General features: G+C 43.1%; 1 protein-coding gene across 2 annotated transcripts in view; it reads right to left on the reverse strand.

The window, feature by feature from the left end:
• Positions 1-20,000, reverse strand: part of rassf3 (Ras association domain family member 3) — a 55,442-nt gene that overhangs the window by 2,448 nt on the left and 32,994 nt on the right. For both annotated transcript variants that reach the window (XM_080754547.1, XM_080754546.1), the window contains 5 exons: positions 19,032-19,136; positions 11,810-11,986; positions 10,133-10,220; positions 3,024-3,139; positions 1-2,420 (listed from right to left, as the gene is read on the reverse strand). The exon at positions 1-2,420 is cut by the window's left edge and continues 2,448 nt beyond it. In XM_080754547.1, coding sequence (XP_080610673.1) covers positions 2,259-2,420; positions 3,024-3,139; positions 10,133-10,220; positions 11,810-11,986; positions 19,032-19,136 — 648 coding nt within the window. In that variant the 3' untranslated portion in view covers positions 1-2,258. The remainder of the gene's footprint in view (positions 2,421-3,023; positions 3,140-10,132; positions 10,221-11,809; positions 11,987-19,031; positions 19,137-20,000) is intronic.

Consider the following 20,000-nt stretch of genomic DNA (forward strand, 5'->3'; position numbering starts at 1 on the left):
ACAGACAGACAGACAGACAGACAGACAGACAGACAGACAGACAGACAGTTATAAAGTTATAACCAATAGTAATGAAGTACTGACATCACTTCCTGTGTTTTTTCCATAAATAAATTAAAAAAAACTCCCGGAACTTTAAAAGCCTACAAGCCAAACAGAAATGTAATCGTCAACAACAAAAACACAATTAAATGGTTAATGGCAGTTATTTGAGTGACAGCTAATCATCATGTAAAATGTTATAATCATGACAGCCCTAACGTCATGCTTCATATGCATGAGACGAGAATCTCCGGGGAGGTTTGTTTATTTATGGAACACGCTTCTTATTATGAGGCGATCTAATATCCCAACAACACAACAACGGGACCCAGGGAAACAGCGCCCTCTACTGGCCGTGATGTCAGACTGTACAGCAGGGTTCCCCAATTAGTTTTCCCCATGGGCCGAATTATGTCTAGGGTACCAAGCCGAGGGCCACAACATTGTGGGGGGTGACGGTGGCGTTCCCACTACTCCAGCGACAGTTTTCGTCGTCGTCGGGTGAAAATCTTGTAAGTCCAAAACCGTTCATTTTGAATTTATCGTTTTAAAAATGATTTAAACTAGTGAAAACAGACGATCTACAAGCACACAACGCCTGCTTGTAGATCGGCTGTTTTCACTACTTTTGTGCAAACCCTAACCCTGCTGTACACAGTGTACAGTATTGAATGAATGGAACTCTGATGATATTCAACCTCACCGTCTTTGGTACACAGATAGAAACACCGTTCTTTGGTACACAGATAGAAACACCGTTCTTTGGTACACAGATAGAAACAACGTTCTTTGGTACATAGATAGAAACACCGTTCTTTGGTACATGTGGACACAGATAGAAACACCGTTCTTTGGTATGTGTGGAGACACAGATAGAAACACCGTTCTTTCCTTTTCACCCCATAGAGATTCATATATATTTATATAAATTATATTTAAGCCATCAGGATGCTGGTGGATAATGACCATGAAACATTTTGAAACATGTTGATTCTGTGTAAAGAAAATATTTGAATATTCAATTATATTATATACTATATTTAATAAATACCTATTTTTTTTTTAAGACTTTTTTTGAAGGATGGCTTAGTTCCAGGCTTAAAATAATTAATACAAATATGAAAGAACGGGAAATGAATATGAAAAAAAATATATAAAAATAAACAGTGTGCTAATTGCTATTCAACAGAGTCTGCTAATTAACGCAGACAACGCAACCGCAGCGCCGTTTCAACAGGCTTTGGTTTTGCGTCAACAGAAGCGTTCAGTGCGTTTTTTGGTAGATGAAACCCAAAGCCTCTCTCTGTCTCCCCCTGGTGTCTCCATCTGGAAGGATTTCCGTTGGAACCAAAAACAAACATCTCCTCCATGACGTTCAAACTGCCCACCTCGACACCTCCCTCTGGAGGCCACTGCTGGTATGACACGCAGGTCACAGCTTCCAACTCCCAAAGCGACAAGCGTTGTCCGTTTGTTCTTCTCTTCCTCTGTTCTCTCTCTCCGTCCATCACTCCATCCCTCCATTAATCACATTTATTACATTCTAATCTATTTGTTAAATTATAATCCAGTAGTTTCTCTAACTTTTTAGTTTCAAGGACCCACCATTAACTCTGAGAGTGTATCAAATGATACCAAATGGGCCCGAAATGGGTTCCATTTGTACACTCTCAGAGTCACAGACCCGAAAGGTTCTATTTGGTTCCATTTGGTCCCTCCCCCTCCCTTTTCTTTAGTGTCTTCAACGCTCTTATAAACCTGGATTCTATTTAGAACCTCTTTGGTATGATTTAGATCCTCTTTTGTACGATTTAGATCGTTACGTTTCCATATAACCAGAAATAAATGCGCAGCAGCGCTGCTGGCCCCGCCCATAGCTTCCCAGAACTCAAGTTTAGAACGACATCAAGAGCAGGAAACTGGGCCGTGCGCTGTGGAAACGCAAAAAGAAATATATAATATCGGCGGTGTCTCACATGGCTCAAGGTCGCCTGAGAATAGAAAACGAGCACTCCTTTTTAGAACTGTGGTGCGATTCCAAATGAAGCGTGTCCCCTTTGTGATCCTCTTTGGTTTGGGTTCATTGGTGTCCTTCCCCCTCCAGGCCTCTGGGGGGGGCAGTAGTATTCTTAGTGGGTTCATAAGAGTCCTTCCCCAGCCACTCCTCCAGCCCTGTAGGGGGCGGTAGTGTCCTTCCCCCCCGCTCCTCCAGCCCACTAGGGGGCAGTAGTAGTGCTCTTGGTGGCGTGGCTCAGGGCTTCCTGCAGCCTCTGGCGGTAGTTGCCGTAGCGACGGGCGATGGCGTCCACCTGCTCCACTTCCTCCTTCTCCAGGATCCGCAGGAAGTTGCTCAGCTCGGGCACCGAGAACGCCTCCCACTGGTGGCCGGAGGAGGGAATTGCAGCCCGTCAGTAAACAACCCGTTTAAGACATCAAAATGTGCCAAAAGTAAAAGTACAAAAGGTTTGAATGTATTATAATATTATAATTTGTAACTCCAGAGTAACTAGTAACTAAAGTTTTTAAATAGATGTAGTGGAGTAAAATTACAATATCTGGATCAGAAATGTAAGGGAGTACAAGAAAAGGTATTGGAAATTGGAAAAAAAAGTAAAGTACAGATGCTTCAAAATTGTACTTAAATACAGTAGATATGTAAATGTACTTAGTTACTTTACACAATACACCACTGTCTGTACAGTACAGGAGTTGGTTTGAGTAAAATGTAGTTTTTTTGCTATAACTGTTAAAGAAAACATTAATGTGCACAGTATCTGTTAGTTGTCTACAGGAGGGGGATATATTGTTTGTAATATTGGTGATTTAAATCCCTCAGTGAATGTTTCCTTTAATCATTCATTGTTGTTACCACTGTGTTGTTCTCTCAGTGTGTGTGTGTGTGTGTGTGTGTGTGTGTGTGTGTGTGTGTGTGTGTGTGTGTGTGTGTGTGTGTGTGTGTGTGTGTGTGTGTGCGTGCATACCATCATCTCTCCTTGGTGTTGTTCTCTCAGTACAAAGTTCAGAACATCAGTGTTGGGTCCAGCCAGGAGACGCAGGAACAGAGGCTGCTCTCCTTCTGCTAGCCTGCACATGTACACTGTTACACACACACACACACACACACACACACACACACACACACACACACACACACACACACACACACACACACACACACACACACACACACACACACACACACACACACACACACACACACACACACACTTGATTTACGAGAGCGCAAGTGGTGTAATGAAAATAAAACAATAATACGTTTTAAACTACAGAATGTTTGAGCAGCATTCAGTGGACAGACGGATGTATTCAAGTCTCCTAGCTCTGTGGAGGGATGCCTCAGTACATGAGAAATGTACAGGAACCAGCAAGGCAATAAATGAAGACATTTCTCACTGCATGGCAGAACATGAAGACATATCTCACTGCAAGGAAGAACATGTTTCACAAGATCCTATCTGTAATGTCAGAGGAACATTTAGAATCTGAAGAACTCACATAAAGAGAGAGAAAGTCATGACGCCTATGTTGTTACCATGGTAACCAAAGTAGATATGTCGACGCAGGGCGTCTTTGGGTTGACGTTGTTGTAGCCTCGGAAAACCCAAGCTTATTTTGGTGATCGGAAGAAAAATAAGCCTGGGCAAGCCCCCCCTATAACTGTGCTGGTTCATGACATTTTTTGGAGCTGTGTGGAACACAAGCTACCCTATACGTGGCCGTGTGTGTAGGTATGTGGGTATGTGGGTGGGTGGGTGGGTCTGTGGGTCTGTATGTAGCCTGTATGTAGTAACCCTGGGTGACCAGAGAGGTGCTGTTGAGTCTAGCCTGCCCTGAGCATCAACTGCAATACACACACACACACACACACACACAGCTCCACTTCGAACAGAGGTTTGATTTTTAATTGTATAAAATAAATGTAGCCGTTCAGATATCTTATTTTACATCAGTATTGTTCATGTGAACTGGTTTGTTTAGGCTTATCCATTATAATTATAATAATCGCTATGATTTATCACTGGTTTTCCATCGTGGATCACTTCCTCATTTACTCAAAGCTCACAGCAGTCATTTCCAGACGCCAGAGGACCCGGTGAGATCCGCAGCGTTAGGTTAGACTAACATTGTTAACCCATTTAGAACGGGTACACATTTTGTGTATCATTATTTTATGCTTTAACTATTGAAAAATAGCAGATATACAAGCTCACAGCGCGGCACCGAGTGCCGCGCTGCGAGCTTGTAGATCTGCTATTTTTGAAAAATCGTGAAAATTCGAATTTTGACCCGATTCTATAAGTGTCTTTTGAATCCTGAATCCTGAAGATTTTTGGAAAAAACCTATGTTTCTATATGTCAGCAATCTGGCCAGCCATCGTCAAAGTAAAGTTCCTTTTCACTTCAACTGGAGCTCAGTTAGTCTGTTCTTGAGAGACTACTATGTCAGTGGTGCTCAAACCTTTTAATGTGAAGGACCCCCAAAATGATATTTATTTGGCCACGGACCAAATAAATATAATATTTAGTTCCAGGGACCACCCAGAAGCAAAATTTGAGTTACAAACGTTCGCTTTGAAAATACATATATTCAAAGATTTGCACACATTTTCACGACTTTTTCAAAAATAGCAGATCTACAAGCTCGCAGCGCGGCACTCGGTGCCGCGCTGTGAGCTTGTATATCTGCTATTTTTCACTGGTTAAAGCAGTCAATAATTCTAGGCCTAAATGGGTTGAAATCAGTCTGAACACACAGATCAGATCTGTGTCACTTGCACATGCAGTGTGAACACACAGCAGCAAGATGTGTGGAACTGTTGAATGCTAGAGAATGGAATACAACCACCCTAAGGACTACAAATACAACCACCCTAAGGACTACAAATACAACCACCCTAAGGACTACAAATACAACCACCCTAAGGACTACAAATACAACCACCCTAAGGACTACAAATACAACCACCCTAAGGACTACAAATACAACCACCCTAAGGACTACAAATACAACCACCCTAAGGACTACAAATACAAACACCCTAAGGACTACAAATACAAACACCCTAAGGACTACCAAATACAAACACCCTAAGGACTACAAATACAACCACCCTAAGGACTACCAAATACAACCACCCTAAGGACTACAAATACAACCACCCTAAGGACTACAAATACAACCACCCTAAGGACTACAAATACAACCACCCTAAGGACTACAAATACAACCACCCTAAGGACTACAAATACAACCACCCTAAGGACTACAAATACAACCACCCTAAGGACTACAAATACAACCACCCTAAGGATTACAAATACAGCCACCCTAAGGACTACAAATACAACCACCCTAAGGACTACAAATACAACCACCCTAAGGACTACAAATACAACCACCCTAAGGACTACAAATACAACCACCCTAAGGACTACAAATACAACCACCCTAAGGACTACAAATACAACCACCCTAAGGATTACAAATACAGCCACCCTAAGGACTACAAATACAACCACCCTAAGGACTACAAATACAACCACCCTAAGGACTACAAATACAACCACCCTAAGGACTACAAATACAACCACCCTAAGGACTACAAATACAACCACCCTAAGGACTACAAATACAACCACCCTAAGGACTACAAATACAACCACCCTAAGGATTACAAATACAACCACCCTAAGGACTACAAATACAACCACCCTAAGGACTACAAATACAACCACCCTAAGGACTACAAATACAACCACCCTAAGGACTACAAATACAACCACCCTAAGGACTACAAATACAACCACCCTGAGGATTACAAATACAACCACCCTAAGGACTACAAATACAACCACCCTAAGGACTACAAACCATTGAGTGACATCTAGACCTACTGCAAATAGAAACAGAGCTGCTACCTTTGTATACTATTAAATGATATTGAGGAAAACAAAATGCCTCTGATTAATGTGATTATTCTGTTTAATAAAAGTCCCAGCCGTAAAAAAAACAATTAAATGTTAAAGTCACTTCAGAGTCTGAATGGAAGCAATGTTATATCAATACTGTGATCGGCCACCAGGGGATGCTACTGAGCCATGTTTTAACACAGTATGAACAACATGACATGTCTGACATTCTAACCTTTATATATATATATATATAGCTTTAAAACACACACACACACACACACACACACACACACACACACACACACACACACACACACACACACACACACACACACACACACACACACACACACACACACACACACACACACACACACACACACAGTGTGTGCGTGCACGTGCGGCTAAGTGTTGATAGTGGGGATAGCCCTGTGGCATCCAAAAATACAGAAATGCGCGCGTGCACACACACACACACACACACAATTCCAGGGCATCTGGTATCAAGGCTGGCATGCACGGCATGGACTACTGTCTCCAGTTACTGTCACTTTCTCACTCACACACACACACACACACACACACACACACACACACACACACACACACACACACACACACACACACACACACACACACACACACACACACACACACACACACACACACACACACACACACACACACACACACACAGAGAGAGAGTTAGTGCAACACTCTCACTCCCTAAAGCAGAATGTGATGTGTCCCTCTTTCTTATCAGTTTGTTCTGTGTATTTTATGTTAGATATTTATTTGTGGTTTTAGTTTCCTTCATGTTAGAAGAGAGCAGAGGTCATCACCATGCTGGCTTGTGTTGGACATTGTTGTCAACATGTTAAAGAAATGTCCACAGACATACAGAATGAAGAGCCCTGAACGACCCTAACAGCTCTGTAACTCTGACTGTTCAACTTGGTTCCATTCATACTCTGAGTTATGGAGGTGGAGGTCCTTGCAAATAAAACATTTGAGAACCTCTAGTACTACTGGGATTCCTAATAGGGCATTAACGAAAAAGTCGACAAGTCGACTCAGTCGACTTCATTACACAAGTCGACTCCCACCAGAGAAAGTCGAAAGTCGAAGTTGAAAAAATATATACAGTATATATACTTTCTATTGTGAAAATAGCAGATCTACATGCTCAAAACGCCTCGATGCGAGGCGTTGTGAGCATGTAGAGCGTTTTGAGCATGTAGATCTGCTATTTTCACAATTGCTGCCTCTATCCACAAGTTTCCGCGGGAGTTTACTGGACACTATCCGGACCAAACTTCCGGGTTTAACAGCAGACATACAAGCTCACGTCGCGTCGCAGATGCAACCCGTTGAGAGCTTGTAAATCGGCGCCGGAAGATCGATGCAAACGTTTGCGCGATGCACTATGGGGCGTAGGAAACTCGTGGATATATTTGATAATTTGGACAATGTTTAATTTGCCATTTTAGAGGTATTAAAAAGTCCTTAAATTGTCACTTTAGAAATGTGCAGATACCCTCTATACACTTACACTTTATGTTGGTTTGTTTACAGTTGAGTGAGAAAACAATGTTTCACATCAAGCTAATCATCTGGGGACCCCCCCCCCCCCCCCCAAAATAATTGGGGGGTCGTGTGTGATGTGATGACGTCATCAAACGATAAAGTCGACTTCAACTCAACTTTTTACTGAGTCGAGTCGACTTGCAAAAATCACAAGTCGTTAATGCCCTAATTCCTAACATGCCAAAAAGTCATAGTAAATTTGTATGACATTCACTAACTGGCTTTTATGATCACAATAAGAACATTATGATGGTGTGGAAAACAGAAAACCTATAAACAATTGCCACGGACACATCAGTCTGTGTCCGGACAAACTGACGAGCCCTGGGTCAGAGTAAGAGTTCCGTTTTGTATTCACGGTTCCCCCAGAACCCGAGTCCAACACAGCCTGACAGAACGTCAGCCCAGACCCACCCAAAGCCCCAGACATCACTGACAATTGGAGCCCGACCCACTGCGACCCAGCCCGCTGCCCCACGTTTTAATAAACAAGCTGAATCGCTGCATGCACTGCAGCTGTCTTTATTAAAGGAAACAGCTTACAGTAGCAAATAGGGCTTACCTTTCAAATTAAGGAAATAAATAAACATCAGAGCCTCACTCGGGGAACACGGTTTGACGTTAACAACCTCTGCTAAATCAGGCAGCAGGCGTACAGGCTATTATAGCTACAAAGACAATGTTCACAGCCACACAACTCCTATAGTATTGGGTTTTACAAAAGTCACTGTGTGCACAGTTTCAACGATGTCCCACGCTCTGCAATGCATGCATGTACACAGTCACAAACACTCACGTTACCACAAAAGTTACGAGCGCAGCTTCAAAGCCCGACCCACCTGACCCAAAGCCCCACAGATACGTGGCCTGACCCGTCGCGGGTGGGATTTGGCCGACGGGTCGGCGTGGGCTGAAATATTAACCCATTTAGGCCTAGAATTATTGACTGCTTTAACCAGTGAAAAATAGCAGATATACAAGCTCACAGCGCGGCACCGAGTGCCGCGCTGCGAGCTTATAGATCTGCTATTTTTGAAAAAGTCATGAAAATGTGTGCAAATCTTTGAATATATGTATTTTCAAAGCGAACGTTTGTAACTCAAAATTTTGCTTCTGGGTGGTCCCTGGAACTAGATATTTTGAAATGGGGGTCCATGGCCAAATAAATATCATTTTGGGGGTCCTTCACATGAAAAGGTTTGAGAACCACTGACATAGTGGTCTCTCAAGAACAGACTAACTGAGCTCCAGTTGAAGTGAAAAGGACCTTTTCTTTGACGATGGCCGGCCAGATTGCTGACATAGAAACATAGTTTTTTTCCAAAAATCGTAGAAGGATTCAAAAGACACCTATAGAATCGGGTCAAAATTCTAATTTTCACGATTTTTCAAAAATAGCAGATCTACAAGCTCGCAGCGCGGCACTCGGTGCCGCGCTGTGAGCTTGTATATCTGCTATTTTTCAATAGTTAAAGCATAAAATATTGCGTAATAATGTGTTAAGGCCTAAATGGGTTAAAGCTCTACCCTGAGGTACTAAGGTTCATGTTTCGTCAAATAAATCCTTGGACTGTAGGATTTTAACCCTGTGTGGCCCGAGGTGAACCTCTTTCTCAGGGGGTTCACCTGGGTTTGAGCTTATCATTTGTGAGGTTAAGGTTAGGCAGTGTTTGTGAGGCTATCTCATAACTAGGGATGGAGTTCGTTAACTGTTCTGCTGCCCTTGACGACGCTCACCGTCAGTGAAAGGGTTAATACCATGGCGCCGTTGACGGCGAGGACTGTCAATCTTACTGTATATACAGTAAAGATATTATTACTTACTGTACGTCGCTCCGGTCCCGCCCGCATCGGTAATGTCCGCGATTTGTTTACAACGCACGTCGGGCGTGCACGCGAAGTTAACGTCCTCCATAGTAAATCCATTGAGAGGCCCATAAAGAGACTTCATTTTCTCCAAAAGGGAAATTCTTATACAAAGGATGGTCTCCACTCTCCATACTTGTACACAAAAGCTGGGCGCAGCCATGTTCTCTTCTGGGCTCACACTGTCATGTGACTAGATGACGTAATCGTTGCCGTCAAGTGATAATCCAAAAAAACAACCCCCTTCCGGCCCTTCAAAATAATAGCGGCGGCCTATGGAGGAAACGGCGTGGCACCGAGGCACCAAGCAAACCTTCAGATTAAGAGGCAGTAGTTGTGTTAATGTGTATTGATAAGGAGCACCTTATTGATCCTGCTTATCGAGCCAGGCTTTTATCCAGCCCAATATTGAGCGTTTTTCAATAGTTTGTGGAAAGATGTGAGATGACAAATTCTGAACAGAACTGGTATCTTTTTTTATTGTCCAGTTGTTGTGAGTGTGAGTTTGTGGCTGACCACCATCTATGAAGATGACAATTCATAAAGAGCCCTGACAAATTAAAACAATCATTCATTAGTGCGCAATAAGTGTTAAATGGCTTTATATTATACATTTACTGTAAATTTACCGGGTACTCAATAAATCTGTAATACAGGATATCAACACACACACACACACACACACACACACACACAGTCTTACCCTGCTCCTCTCTGGTGCAGCGTTTGTACAGAGCGTACTTGGCAGGGTTGTCTGCTACTGTGAACTTATTCAGCAACGCAACGATTACCTGCACACACACACACACACACACACACACACACACACACACACACACACACACACACACACACACACACACACACACACACACACACACACACACACACACACACACACACACACACACACACACACACACACACACACACACACACACAGAGATACATTATTAACACTGTAGACATAGAGTTCATAGAGTTTATTAGGATTCCCAGGGGGACATGCAGTTTAAACTTAAAAAAAAAAAAAAAAAATTGCTGCACAGTTGCTTATTTGATTGACACAACCTTCTGCATGGCCAAGGGACATTAGCATTGCTCTGTGTATAATTTTAACCCAGCAGATTTGGTCACATTTCATATTAGCATTGCTGTATGTATAATTGTATATTCTCTACCTATCAGATTTGGTCAAATTCATGGTGTGTGTCACGAATGCTTGGAAATTGGAATGTTCTTTAGTGTGTACTGTATGTATGTAAACCTTTGACCGCAACTGTATTGACCCAGTCTAGGATGTGTGTGTGCAGCAGTAGTTGTCTACCTGTTTAACTGTGTGTGTGTGTAGTAACGGCTGGGCGATATTAGGAAAACCTTCGATATTCAATAACGTTGTTGAATGCCTCGATATCGATATTACTCACAATATTAGTAAAAACAATTGCATTATATCGTTTTTAATATTTTCTGCTTTAGGTCCACTGCTTGCATAGTCTGGCGTGGCCAGACTGTTGACTCTGTGATTTGCTAATGCTCCCGTCATACAGCCTGGGGTGACGTAAGAAGAACGATGAAGTGAGGCCTCCTCCTCACTTCCGTTTAGTTTTTAACATCTCGCACATTTATCATTATATAAATAAAGATCAAAAAGCATATTTAGCTCGATGCTTGGCAGAAATGACATTTTAAAATATATTTTCATGAACAGAAATGCCAGTTTCCATTACTCTCTGTTCAGGAGGTGTAGTTCCAGACTCTATATGACATTCGGAGATTGTGGAATAGTTGTCTGGCTACGCGACACTACTGAATATCATATCCATGCATGCACTGTTGCACACTGCACAGCACACATAGAATAAAGACATTAAATGCCTTGTTTCCATTTTCCAATAATGGTTTTATTGAAATAACCACACCTGGTTACAGATGGACTGCTTTTTTGCATGTGCTACGTGCATGCAAAGTGTGTCTGTTAATACATTTGACACATACACCAATACCTCATTTCAAGCTGTCTTCGTCAGTATGTATACCTCGCATGTTGATACCTCGATATCATGTCAATACCTCGATATCTACCTCGATATCATGTTGATACCTCAATATCGATACATTTTCGTTATATTGCCCAGCCTTAGTGTGTAGCAGTAGTTGTGTATCTGTTTAACAGTGTGTGTGTGTGTGTGTGTGTGTGTGTGTGTGTGTGTGTGTGTGTGTGTGTGTGTAGTGTGCAGCAGTAGTTGTGTACCTGTTTAACAGTGTGTGTATGTAGTAAACATTGTGTACCTGTTTAACAGTGTGTGTGTGTAGTGTGTAGTAAAGTTGTGTACCTGTTTAACAGTGTGTGTGTGTAGTGTGTAGTAAAGTTGTGTACCTGTTTAACAGTGTTAGTAGAGCTGATATGCAGTGTGTTTGTTGCTCCTCTGGGCAGGTAGAAGGCCTCGTCGACCGCTGGCCCACAGGGACCGGCGGTTCGAGCCCCGCGCACCGTCACCGGCCGCCGCAGCTCCAGCTGCACCTTGATGAAGCCTGTGTACACTCCACTGGAGCTCTGTGCACGCACACACACACACACACGCACGCACGCACGCACGCACGCACGCACACACACACAAACACACAAATGACAAAGAGAGATTTGTGTTTCTACAGATGAAATGATAGACACAAAGGGTTAGAAGAAAGGACAGAGAGAGAGAGAGAGAGAGAGAGAGAGAGAGAGAGAGAGAGAGAGAGAGAGAGAGAGAGAGAGAGAGAGAGAGACATAGTGATCTTATCTCATCACCTGATCAACCTGAGGCTTTAGAAATACTTTATAAAAGTCATAGTATTTCATTTATATCATATCATCGGTAGAGCAGTGCTTTTCATGAAGAGACCTAAATGCAGGAATGATTAAGCTCCTAACTTACTGTATAACATACTGTATAGTAAGGCTGGGCGATATTAGGAAAACCTGCGATATTCGATAACGTTGTTAAATACCTTGATATCGATATTACTCACGATATTAGTAAAAACAATTGCATTATATCGTTTTTAATGTTTTTCTGCTTTAGGTCCACTGCCTGCCTAACCCAGATAATGAATATCATATCCATGCATGCACACTCCACAGTACACATAGAATAAAGACATTAAATGCCTTATTTCCAGACATTAAATGCCTTATTTCCAGACATTAAATGCCTTATTTCCATTTTCCAACAATGGTTTTATTGAAATAACCACACCTGGTTACAGATGGACTGCTCTGTTGCATGTGCTACGTGCATGCATAGTGTGTCTGTTCATTAATTTGACACATACACCAATACCTCATTTCAAGCCGTCTTTGTCGTGTCGATATGTACACGTCGCATGTTGATACCTCGATATCGATACATTTTTGATATGTTCCCCAGTCTTAGTTTAGATGCACGTCACTGACTCGGGTCATACTGGTTAGACCGGCGGTACCACATACAGTATGTGTGATTCTCTGATGTATTCTAACACCTTGTTTTCAATAAGCAGGTTTCACTGCAGCTACACTAAAAGCTGCAACACTCTGGCTGAACATCAACAATGTGAGCAGGAAGTCACACAGAGTTCTGTTGCTCTGCCAACACAAGATATGAGCCTGAGACAATGCTAGGAAACACTGAGGACTGACACACCTTTCTATAGGAAACACTGAATACTGACACACCTTTCTATAGGAAACACTGACACACCTTTCTATAGGAAACACTGAGGACTGACACACCTTTCTATAGGAAACACTGACACACCTTTCTATAGGAAACACTGACACACCTTTCTATAGGAAACACTGACACACCTTTCTATAGGAAACACTGACACACCTTTCTATAGGAAACACTGACACACCTTTCTATAGGAAACACTGACACATCTTTCTATAGGAAACACTGACACAACTTTCTATAGGAAACACTGAGGACTGACACACCTTTCTATAGGAAACACTGAGAACTGACACACCTTTCTATAGGAAACACTGAGGACTGACACACCTTTCTGAAACAGCTTTTAACAGTTTACAGTTTACAGTTTAGGTATTTAGCAGACGCTTTTAATCCAAAGCGACTTACAATAAGCAGATAAAACATCACAATAATAAACAAGAAAATATGTCAGTACATCAACAGCAATATCCATTCATCCATCCATCCATCTTTAACCCGGAATCGGGTCGCGGGGGTAACAGTTCCAACTGAGACCTCCAGATTTCCTTATCCCGAGCAACTTCCTCCACTCCCTCAGGGAGTATACCGAGGCGTTCCCAAGCCAGTTTGGAGATATAATCCCTCCATCTGGTCTTTGGTCTGCCACGGGGTCTCCTCCCAGTGGGACGTGCATCGAGGACCTTCCTAGGAAGGCGCTCGGGAAGCATCCGTACTAGATGCCCGAACCACCTAAGCTGACTCCTTTCCAAGTGTAGGAACAGCGGTTCTACTCCAAGTCTCTCTCGGGTGACTGAACTTCTCACCCTATCTCTAAAGGAGATACCAGCCACCCGTCTGAGGAAACCCATTTCGGCCGCTTGCACCCGCGACCTTATACTTTCGGTCATGACCCACACTTCATGACCATAGGTGAGAGTAGGAACGAAGATTGCTCGGTAGACAGAGAGCTTTGCCTTCCGGCTCAACTATTTTTTCTTCACCACAGTGCGATTTAGCGACTGCAAAACCGGTCCTGCTGCTCCGATTCTCCGGCTGATCTCCTTCTCCGTCTTCCCCTTTCTCTCATTCGTGAACAAGACCCCGAGATACTTAAACTCCTTCACCTGGAGTAAAGCCTCATTCCCTACTTGGACTGCACAATCCATTGGTTTCGTTATAACAAACCCAAATGAATATCTATCTAGGAAATAATATAATCAGACAAGGAAATAAAAGTTCTATAAAACCTAAAAACAAATGCTAACTAGCTTCATGTATGGTCATTGAGTGTTTCAGTAGTGCTATGTATGGGTTTAGGTGGAGTCTGAACAGGTGAGTCTTCAGTCCACAGCGAAAGCTAGCGAGTGAGTCCGTTGTTCTAAGTGCGACAGGGAGTTTATTCCACAACTTTGGGGCCAGGAGGGCAAACTGTCTCGGACGAGTGGATTTTTGCCCTGGGGTTTTTAGCGAGGGTTCTGTCAGCATCCCTGTGTTGGCTGATCTAAGTGAACGGGTGGGGGTGTAGGGGTTGATCAGGTTTTGGAGGTATGGAGGAACCATACCTTTTGCTGCTTTGAAGGTCAGCATCAGTGTTTTGTATTCAGTGCGGGCCGCAACCGGGAGCCAGTGGAGGCTGCGGACATTTTAACTGAATGAGACGCAAACACTGAGCTACTGTTTAGCTGGTCTGGACTTACAGCTGGGCATTCCAGAGCCTATACTGTAGGTGCCTGGCAGTGATGGGCAAGCTACTTGGAAAATGTAGTTACCTAAGCTACAAGTTACACTCCATTAAATATAGCTAAAGCTACAGTGAAGCTATCCCCAAAGAAATGTATACCAAGCTACAAGATACATGACAAAAGTAGCCAGCCAAATCGACACTACTTTGTCTAATTTATTTCGGTATTAAAATGTCTTAAGTCCTTAAATTGTCACTTCACGGTCATCTGGGGATCCCCCTGGGGAGGGGGGGTCAGACGTATTGAATGTCCCCTCACTATTGGGGACACTATTGCAATTGACAGGTCTCTTTGTTCATTTATTTTTCCCAACCGTGATGGGCGAGCTATTTGGAAAACGTAGTAAGCTACATGACTAGTTACTGATTAAATATAGCTAAACTACACTACAAGCTATCCCCAGAGAAATGTAGCAAATTTCCGTTACACTACTTAGAAATCTAGTTAAGCTATGTAGCTTAGCTACTTGTAGTAGCTAATCTCTGCCTGGTAGCCTGCTGGTCACCCATGGTGACTATAGTTAATTAGAGCAGGGATTCCCAAACTTTTTTGTCTCAGGGCAACCCATGAATATTTTTTTTAATCCGAGGCACCCCTACATTACAATTTTCACTCCCAGCACCTTATATTTATAGCATATCGTCGTTGTCGGGTGGAAACGTTGTATGTCCAAAACCGTTTGTTTTGTATTTATCATCTATAAAATGTACTAAACTAGTGAAAACAGCAGATCTACAAGCATGCAACTCTTGCATACGTCTTTTGCTTTACCAAAAGACGTACACATTTGAAACTTAGAGATACGAGGTTTCTGCCCGACAGTGACGATATTTTAGTGATTATGTTGTGAGGAAAACGTTGAGATAATAGCCAATTTGGTTAGAACTGACTGAAAATAACTTTGTACATCAAGTTTAAAATGATACTAAATATTTTTTCCAGTGTCCAAATAAATTCCAAATATTATCAAATTATCTCGTGGCACCCCTGGACTGCCGTTGCGGCATCCCAGGGTGCCCCCGTCACCCACTTTGAAAAGCCCTGAGTTAGAGAAGGGAGAGATGTCATTTTAGCCGAGGCCACAATGCAGGGAGTTGCAGTCATCTGAGTGGTAAATGGTGCATTTATATACTGTAGCGCTTTCTATCCAAGGCTCTTTACATAGATTGTAATGCACACATACAGGAGCAGTTAGGGGTTCAGAGTCTTGCTCAAGGACTCTTCCACACTAAAGGCTCGAACACACTGCCCGACTTTTTGAGCCCATTATGCTGTCGCCGACCAATGTTGGCACTCGCCGACAAAAATGGCGATCTGCGGCAAGATCGGGCTTTGCTCGCCGGGGTTTTACTCGCTGTGTGTGAAAAGCACTGCGAGAAGATCCGCGCACGATTCCAGCGTTCGCCGACAGCTTCCCGAGCGTTTCTAGATAGGCCTATTATACAGCTTTGATATTTGGTTCTATGACTCTGTCACAGCGCACCGCTCTCTTTATCTCTCTCTCTCTCTCTTTCTCTCTCTCTCTCTCTCTGTGTCAAATGGAGACGCACGGAGCGGAGCGGAGAGAGAAAGAAAGGGAGAAGAATTTAACATGAGGAGAGCTAGAGACTGGAGAGCCTGGAGAGGGCATTATTACGCAGCAGACTAGCGTATAGATCACTAGTTGCGGCCGTAGGTCGCAGTTTAGTATCAAAACCTCCACCGGCCGTCCGTCGGTCGGTCGGTCGGTCGGTCGGTCGGTCACACGTCACACCTTTGCCCTGCTCATATCTCCGCATCAGTATGACATCACACCACATGTGTACACAAACCTTTGTGTACGTTGCTGTGGCAACAGTCTGTTGTTGCTGGTCTGTTAGTGTACGTTAGCAACCACCTTAGCAACCATGGTTTTACCCTAGCAACCAACTGTTTACCCTAGCAACCAACTGTTTACCATAGCAACCATGTTTTTTTACCCTAGCAACCAACTGTTTACCATAGCAACCATTGTTTTACTGGCAAGAATTGCCCCTTTATTGCGACCGTCAGGGAGCAGTTTACTATGAAAACCTCCACCGGCCGTCCGTCCGTCCGTCCGTCCGTCACACGTCACACCTTTGTTTGTGTACGGTGTGATGTCATATATCTTCAGTATGACATCACACCACATGTGTACACAAACCTTTGTGTACGTTGCTGTGGCAACAGTCTGTTGTTGCTGGTCTGTTAGTGTACGTTAGCAACCACCTTAGCAACCATGGTTTTACCCTAGCAACCAACTGTTTACCCTAGCAACCAACTGTTTACCATAGCAACCATGTTTTTTTACCCTAGCAACCAACTGGGCATAAAAGGGATTCTGTTAGGGATCTCCATATATGGGCATAAAAGGGATTCTGTTAGGGATCTCCATATATGGGCATAAAAGGGATTCTGTTAGGGATCTCCATATATGGGCATAAAAGGGATTCTGTTAGGGATCTCCATATATGGGCATAAAAGGGATTCTGTTAGCTGTTAGTGATCTCCATATATGGGCATAAAAGGGATGCTGTTAGGGATCTCCATATATGGGCATAAAAGGGATTCTGTTAGTGATCTCCATATATGGGCATGAAAGGGATTATGTTAGGGATCTCCATATATGGGCATAAAAGGGATTGTATCCCAGATGATGCCCTGTACTTGGGATTTGTTGATGTAAATGTTCACATAGAGTGTAATAATTCGTAAAACAAACTTTTGGCCTATTTGTGGAGATAAGCGACCAACGGTCGCTTATCTCCCGATTAGGGAGTCTTACTGGTACTGTAGGGCTCGTTTGTGTATTGTATGACATCACGCCACATCATCGGCTGAGGACTGTGTGATGTCATCATATCTCCATATATGGAGACATAAGTTGCTCATGCCCAAATATGGGCTGGTGAGGTCAGACTTAGTGTGATGCGTAGGTTATCTCCATATATGGAGATTCAACTTCAATGAGTATATAAGACCGGCATTATCTACCGACAGCTGCTATAAGCCAACCCTGGCGATAAGGTCCGAGTCGAAGAAATGCTTCTTTCCTGGCAAGAATTGCCCCTTTATACTGTAGGGCTTGTTTGTGTATTGTATGACATCACGCCACATCATCGGCTGAGGACTGTGTGATGTCATCATATCTCCATATATGGAGACATAAGTTGCTCATGCCCAAATATGGGCTGGTGAGGTCAGACTTAGTGTGATGCGTAGGTTATCTCCATATATGGAGATTCAACTTCAATGAGTAACCATGGCAAACTGTCAACTGCCCGTATGTCTTGATAATTGGTAAAACAAACTTTTGGCCTATTTGTGGAGATAAGCGACCAACGGTCGCTTATCTCCCGATTAGGGAGTCTTACTGGTAATATTGCTGTTTCATGACTTTCATCATATTAAATAATATGGATGCTGTTTCATAGCAATATAAAACCAACGCATCTCACAATATGTTGATAAAACCACGCAGCAGCATGGCTGGTGTTATTATGAAAACATTGAACAGGTGCGGAGTGCGCTGTGTGTGTGTGTGTGTGTGTGTGTGTGTGTGTGTGTGTGTGTGTGTGTGTGTGTGTGTGTGTGAGAGAGGAAAATCATTAGTGCCCGCTCTCGTGCACAATTAGAATAAAAACAAATGTAATATTGGCTATGTATCGGGGATGCATCCTGGTGAAATATCTGTCAGTGTGTGACCCCTTGTCGGCGAAAACCACAACGAGACGATTTCAAGAAAGTCACTCGTGCAGTGTGAAATACTGTAATGATCTGATGACTCGCCCACCACGCAAAATCGTACAGTGTGTTCGAGCCCTAACTCTGGAGGAGCCCACAGGGATCGAACCGGGAACCTTGCGGTTCTCCATCTGGGCCGCTCTACTAGGCGTGAGTCTAGACTTCTGTACGCCGGAACCTTTCAGCTCGAGATCCGAGAAAAGAGAAATTTGATGTCTCCCCCAAACTAGTGAAAATAGCAGATCTACACATGATGTCTCGGATCTACATGATGTCTCGGATCTGTCCCAGATCTACACTATGATCACACGCTTTAGGAGTGTTTGTGTGCGTGTGTGCACATGCATGTGTGTGTGTGTGTGCGTGCGTGTGCGTGTGCGTGTGTGTGTGTGTGTGTGTGCGTGCGTGCGTGTGTGTGTGTGTGTGTGTGTGTGCGTACCAGGGTCATCTTCAGAGGGTCAGAGGTCAGAGAGTTGTAGAGGTCAACCTTCTGTTTGATCTCCTCTCTGCTGAGCTGGGTGCGCTGCTCTCTCTCCTCCACACCCTGGACGAGAGAGAGAGAGAGAGAGAGAGAGAGAGAGAGAGAGAGAGAGAGAGAGAGAGAGAGAGAGAGAGAGAGAGAGAGAAAAATAGATTATTGTTACAATTTAGATAACAGAGACTGCAAAACAGCCAAAAGGCACGCACATCTAAGGCCAGTATAGGACTAAAGTATAGTATACAAATAGAACAGCAATTTATGCTCCCAAAGAGAGAGTAAGTGGACGTATGGTAACGTTTGGAGCCTAACGGCTTTTCATCAGACCTCGATGAAGAGCCGGTAGGCTCCAAACGTTACCACAAGTAAACTTACAATTTACAATTTAGACATTTAGCAGAGGCTCTTAATCCAGAAATATTTACAGCAAGGTAATACAACAATATCAATACAACTAATGCATAGAAATATCAATCTAGGCAAAATATCTTGGATAGACAAAGCACCTAATGGGTAAAAACCTAATATATACTGTATATATATATAGGGTTAGGGTTAGGGTTACAAATGCTGTCTAGTTTTCATGTGTGGTCATTGAGGGTCCCTGTGTATGATTTGTTTTATGTTAGTATGTATGCTTTGGCAATGTAAGACATATGTTATCATGCCAATAAAGCTTTTGACATTGACATTTGAAATTAGCTGCGTTTCCATAAAGCAGTTTTTTGTACATTTTGGCTTTTGCACATAAATCTATCTATTCATGGAAACACTTCAAATTTCACAAAAACATTCATGCGCTTGGAGGAGGTGGATTTTTGGGGCTTTATCGAAAAAACCAAATGTGCAAAAGGAGAATGGAAACATTTGGCGAATGTGCTGATATGGGGAGGGAGAGTTCACCAGAAATAGCTGATCTACAAGCTCACA

The sequence above is a fragment of the Nannobrachium achirus genome, assembly GCF_963921795.1.
Source record: "Nannobrachium achirus genome assembly, chromosome: 23".
Lineage (NCBI taxonomy): Eukaryota > Metazoa > Chordata > Actinopteri > Myctophiformes > Myctophidae > Nannobrachium > Nannobrachium achirus.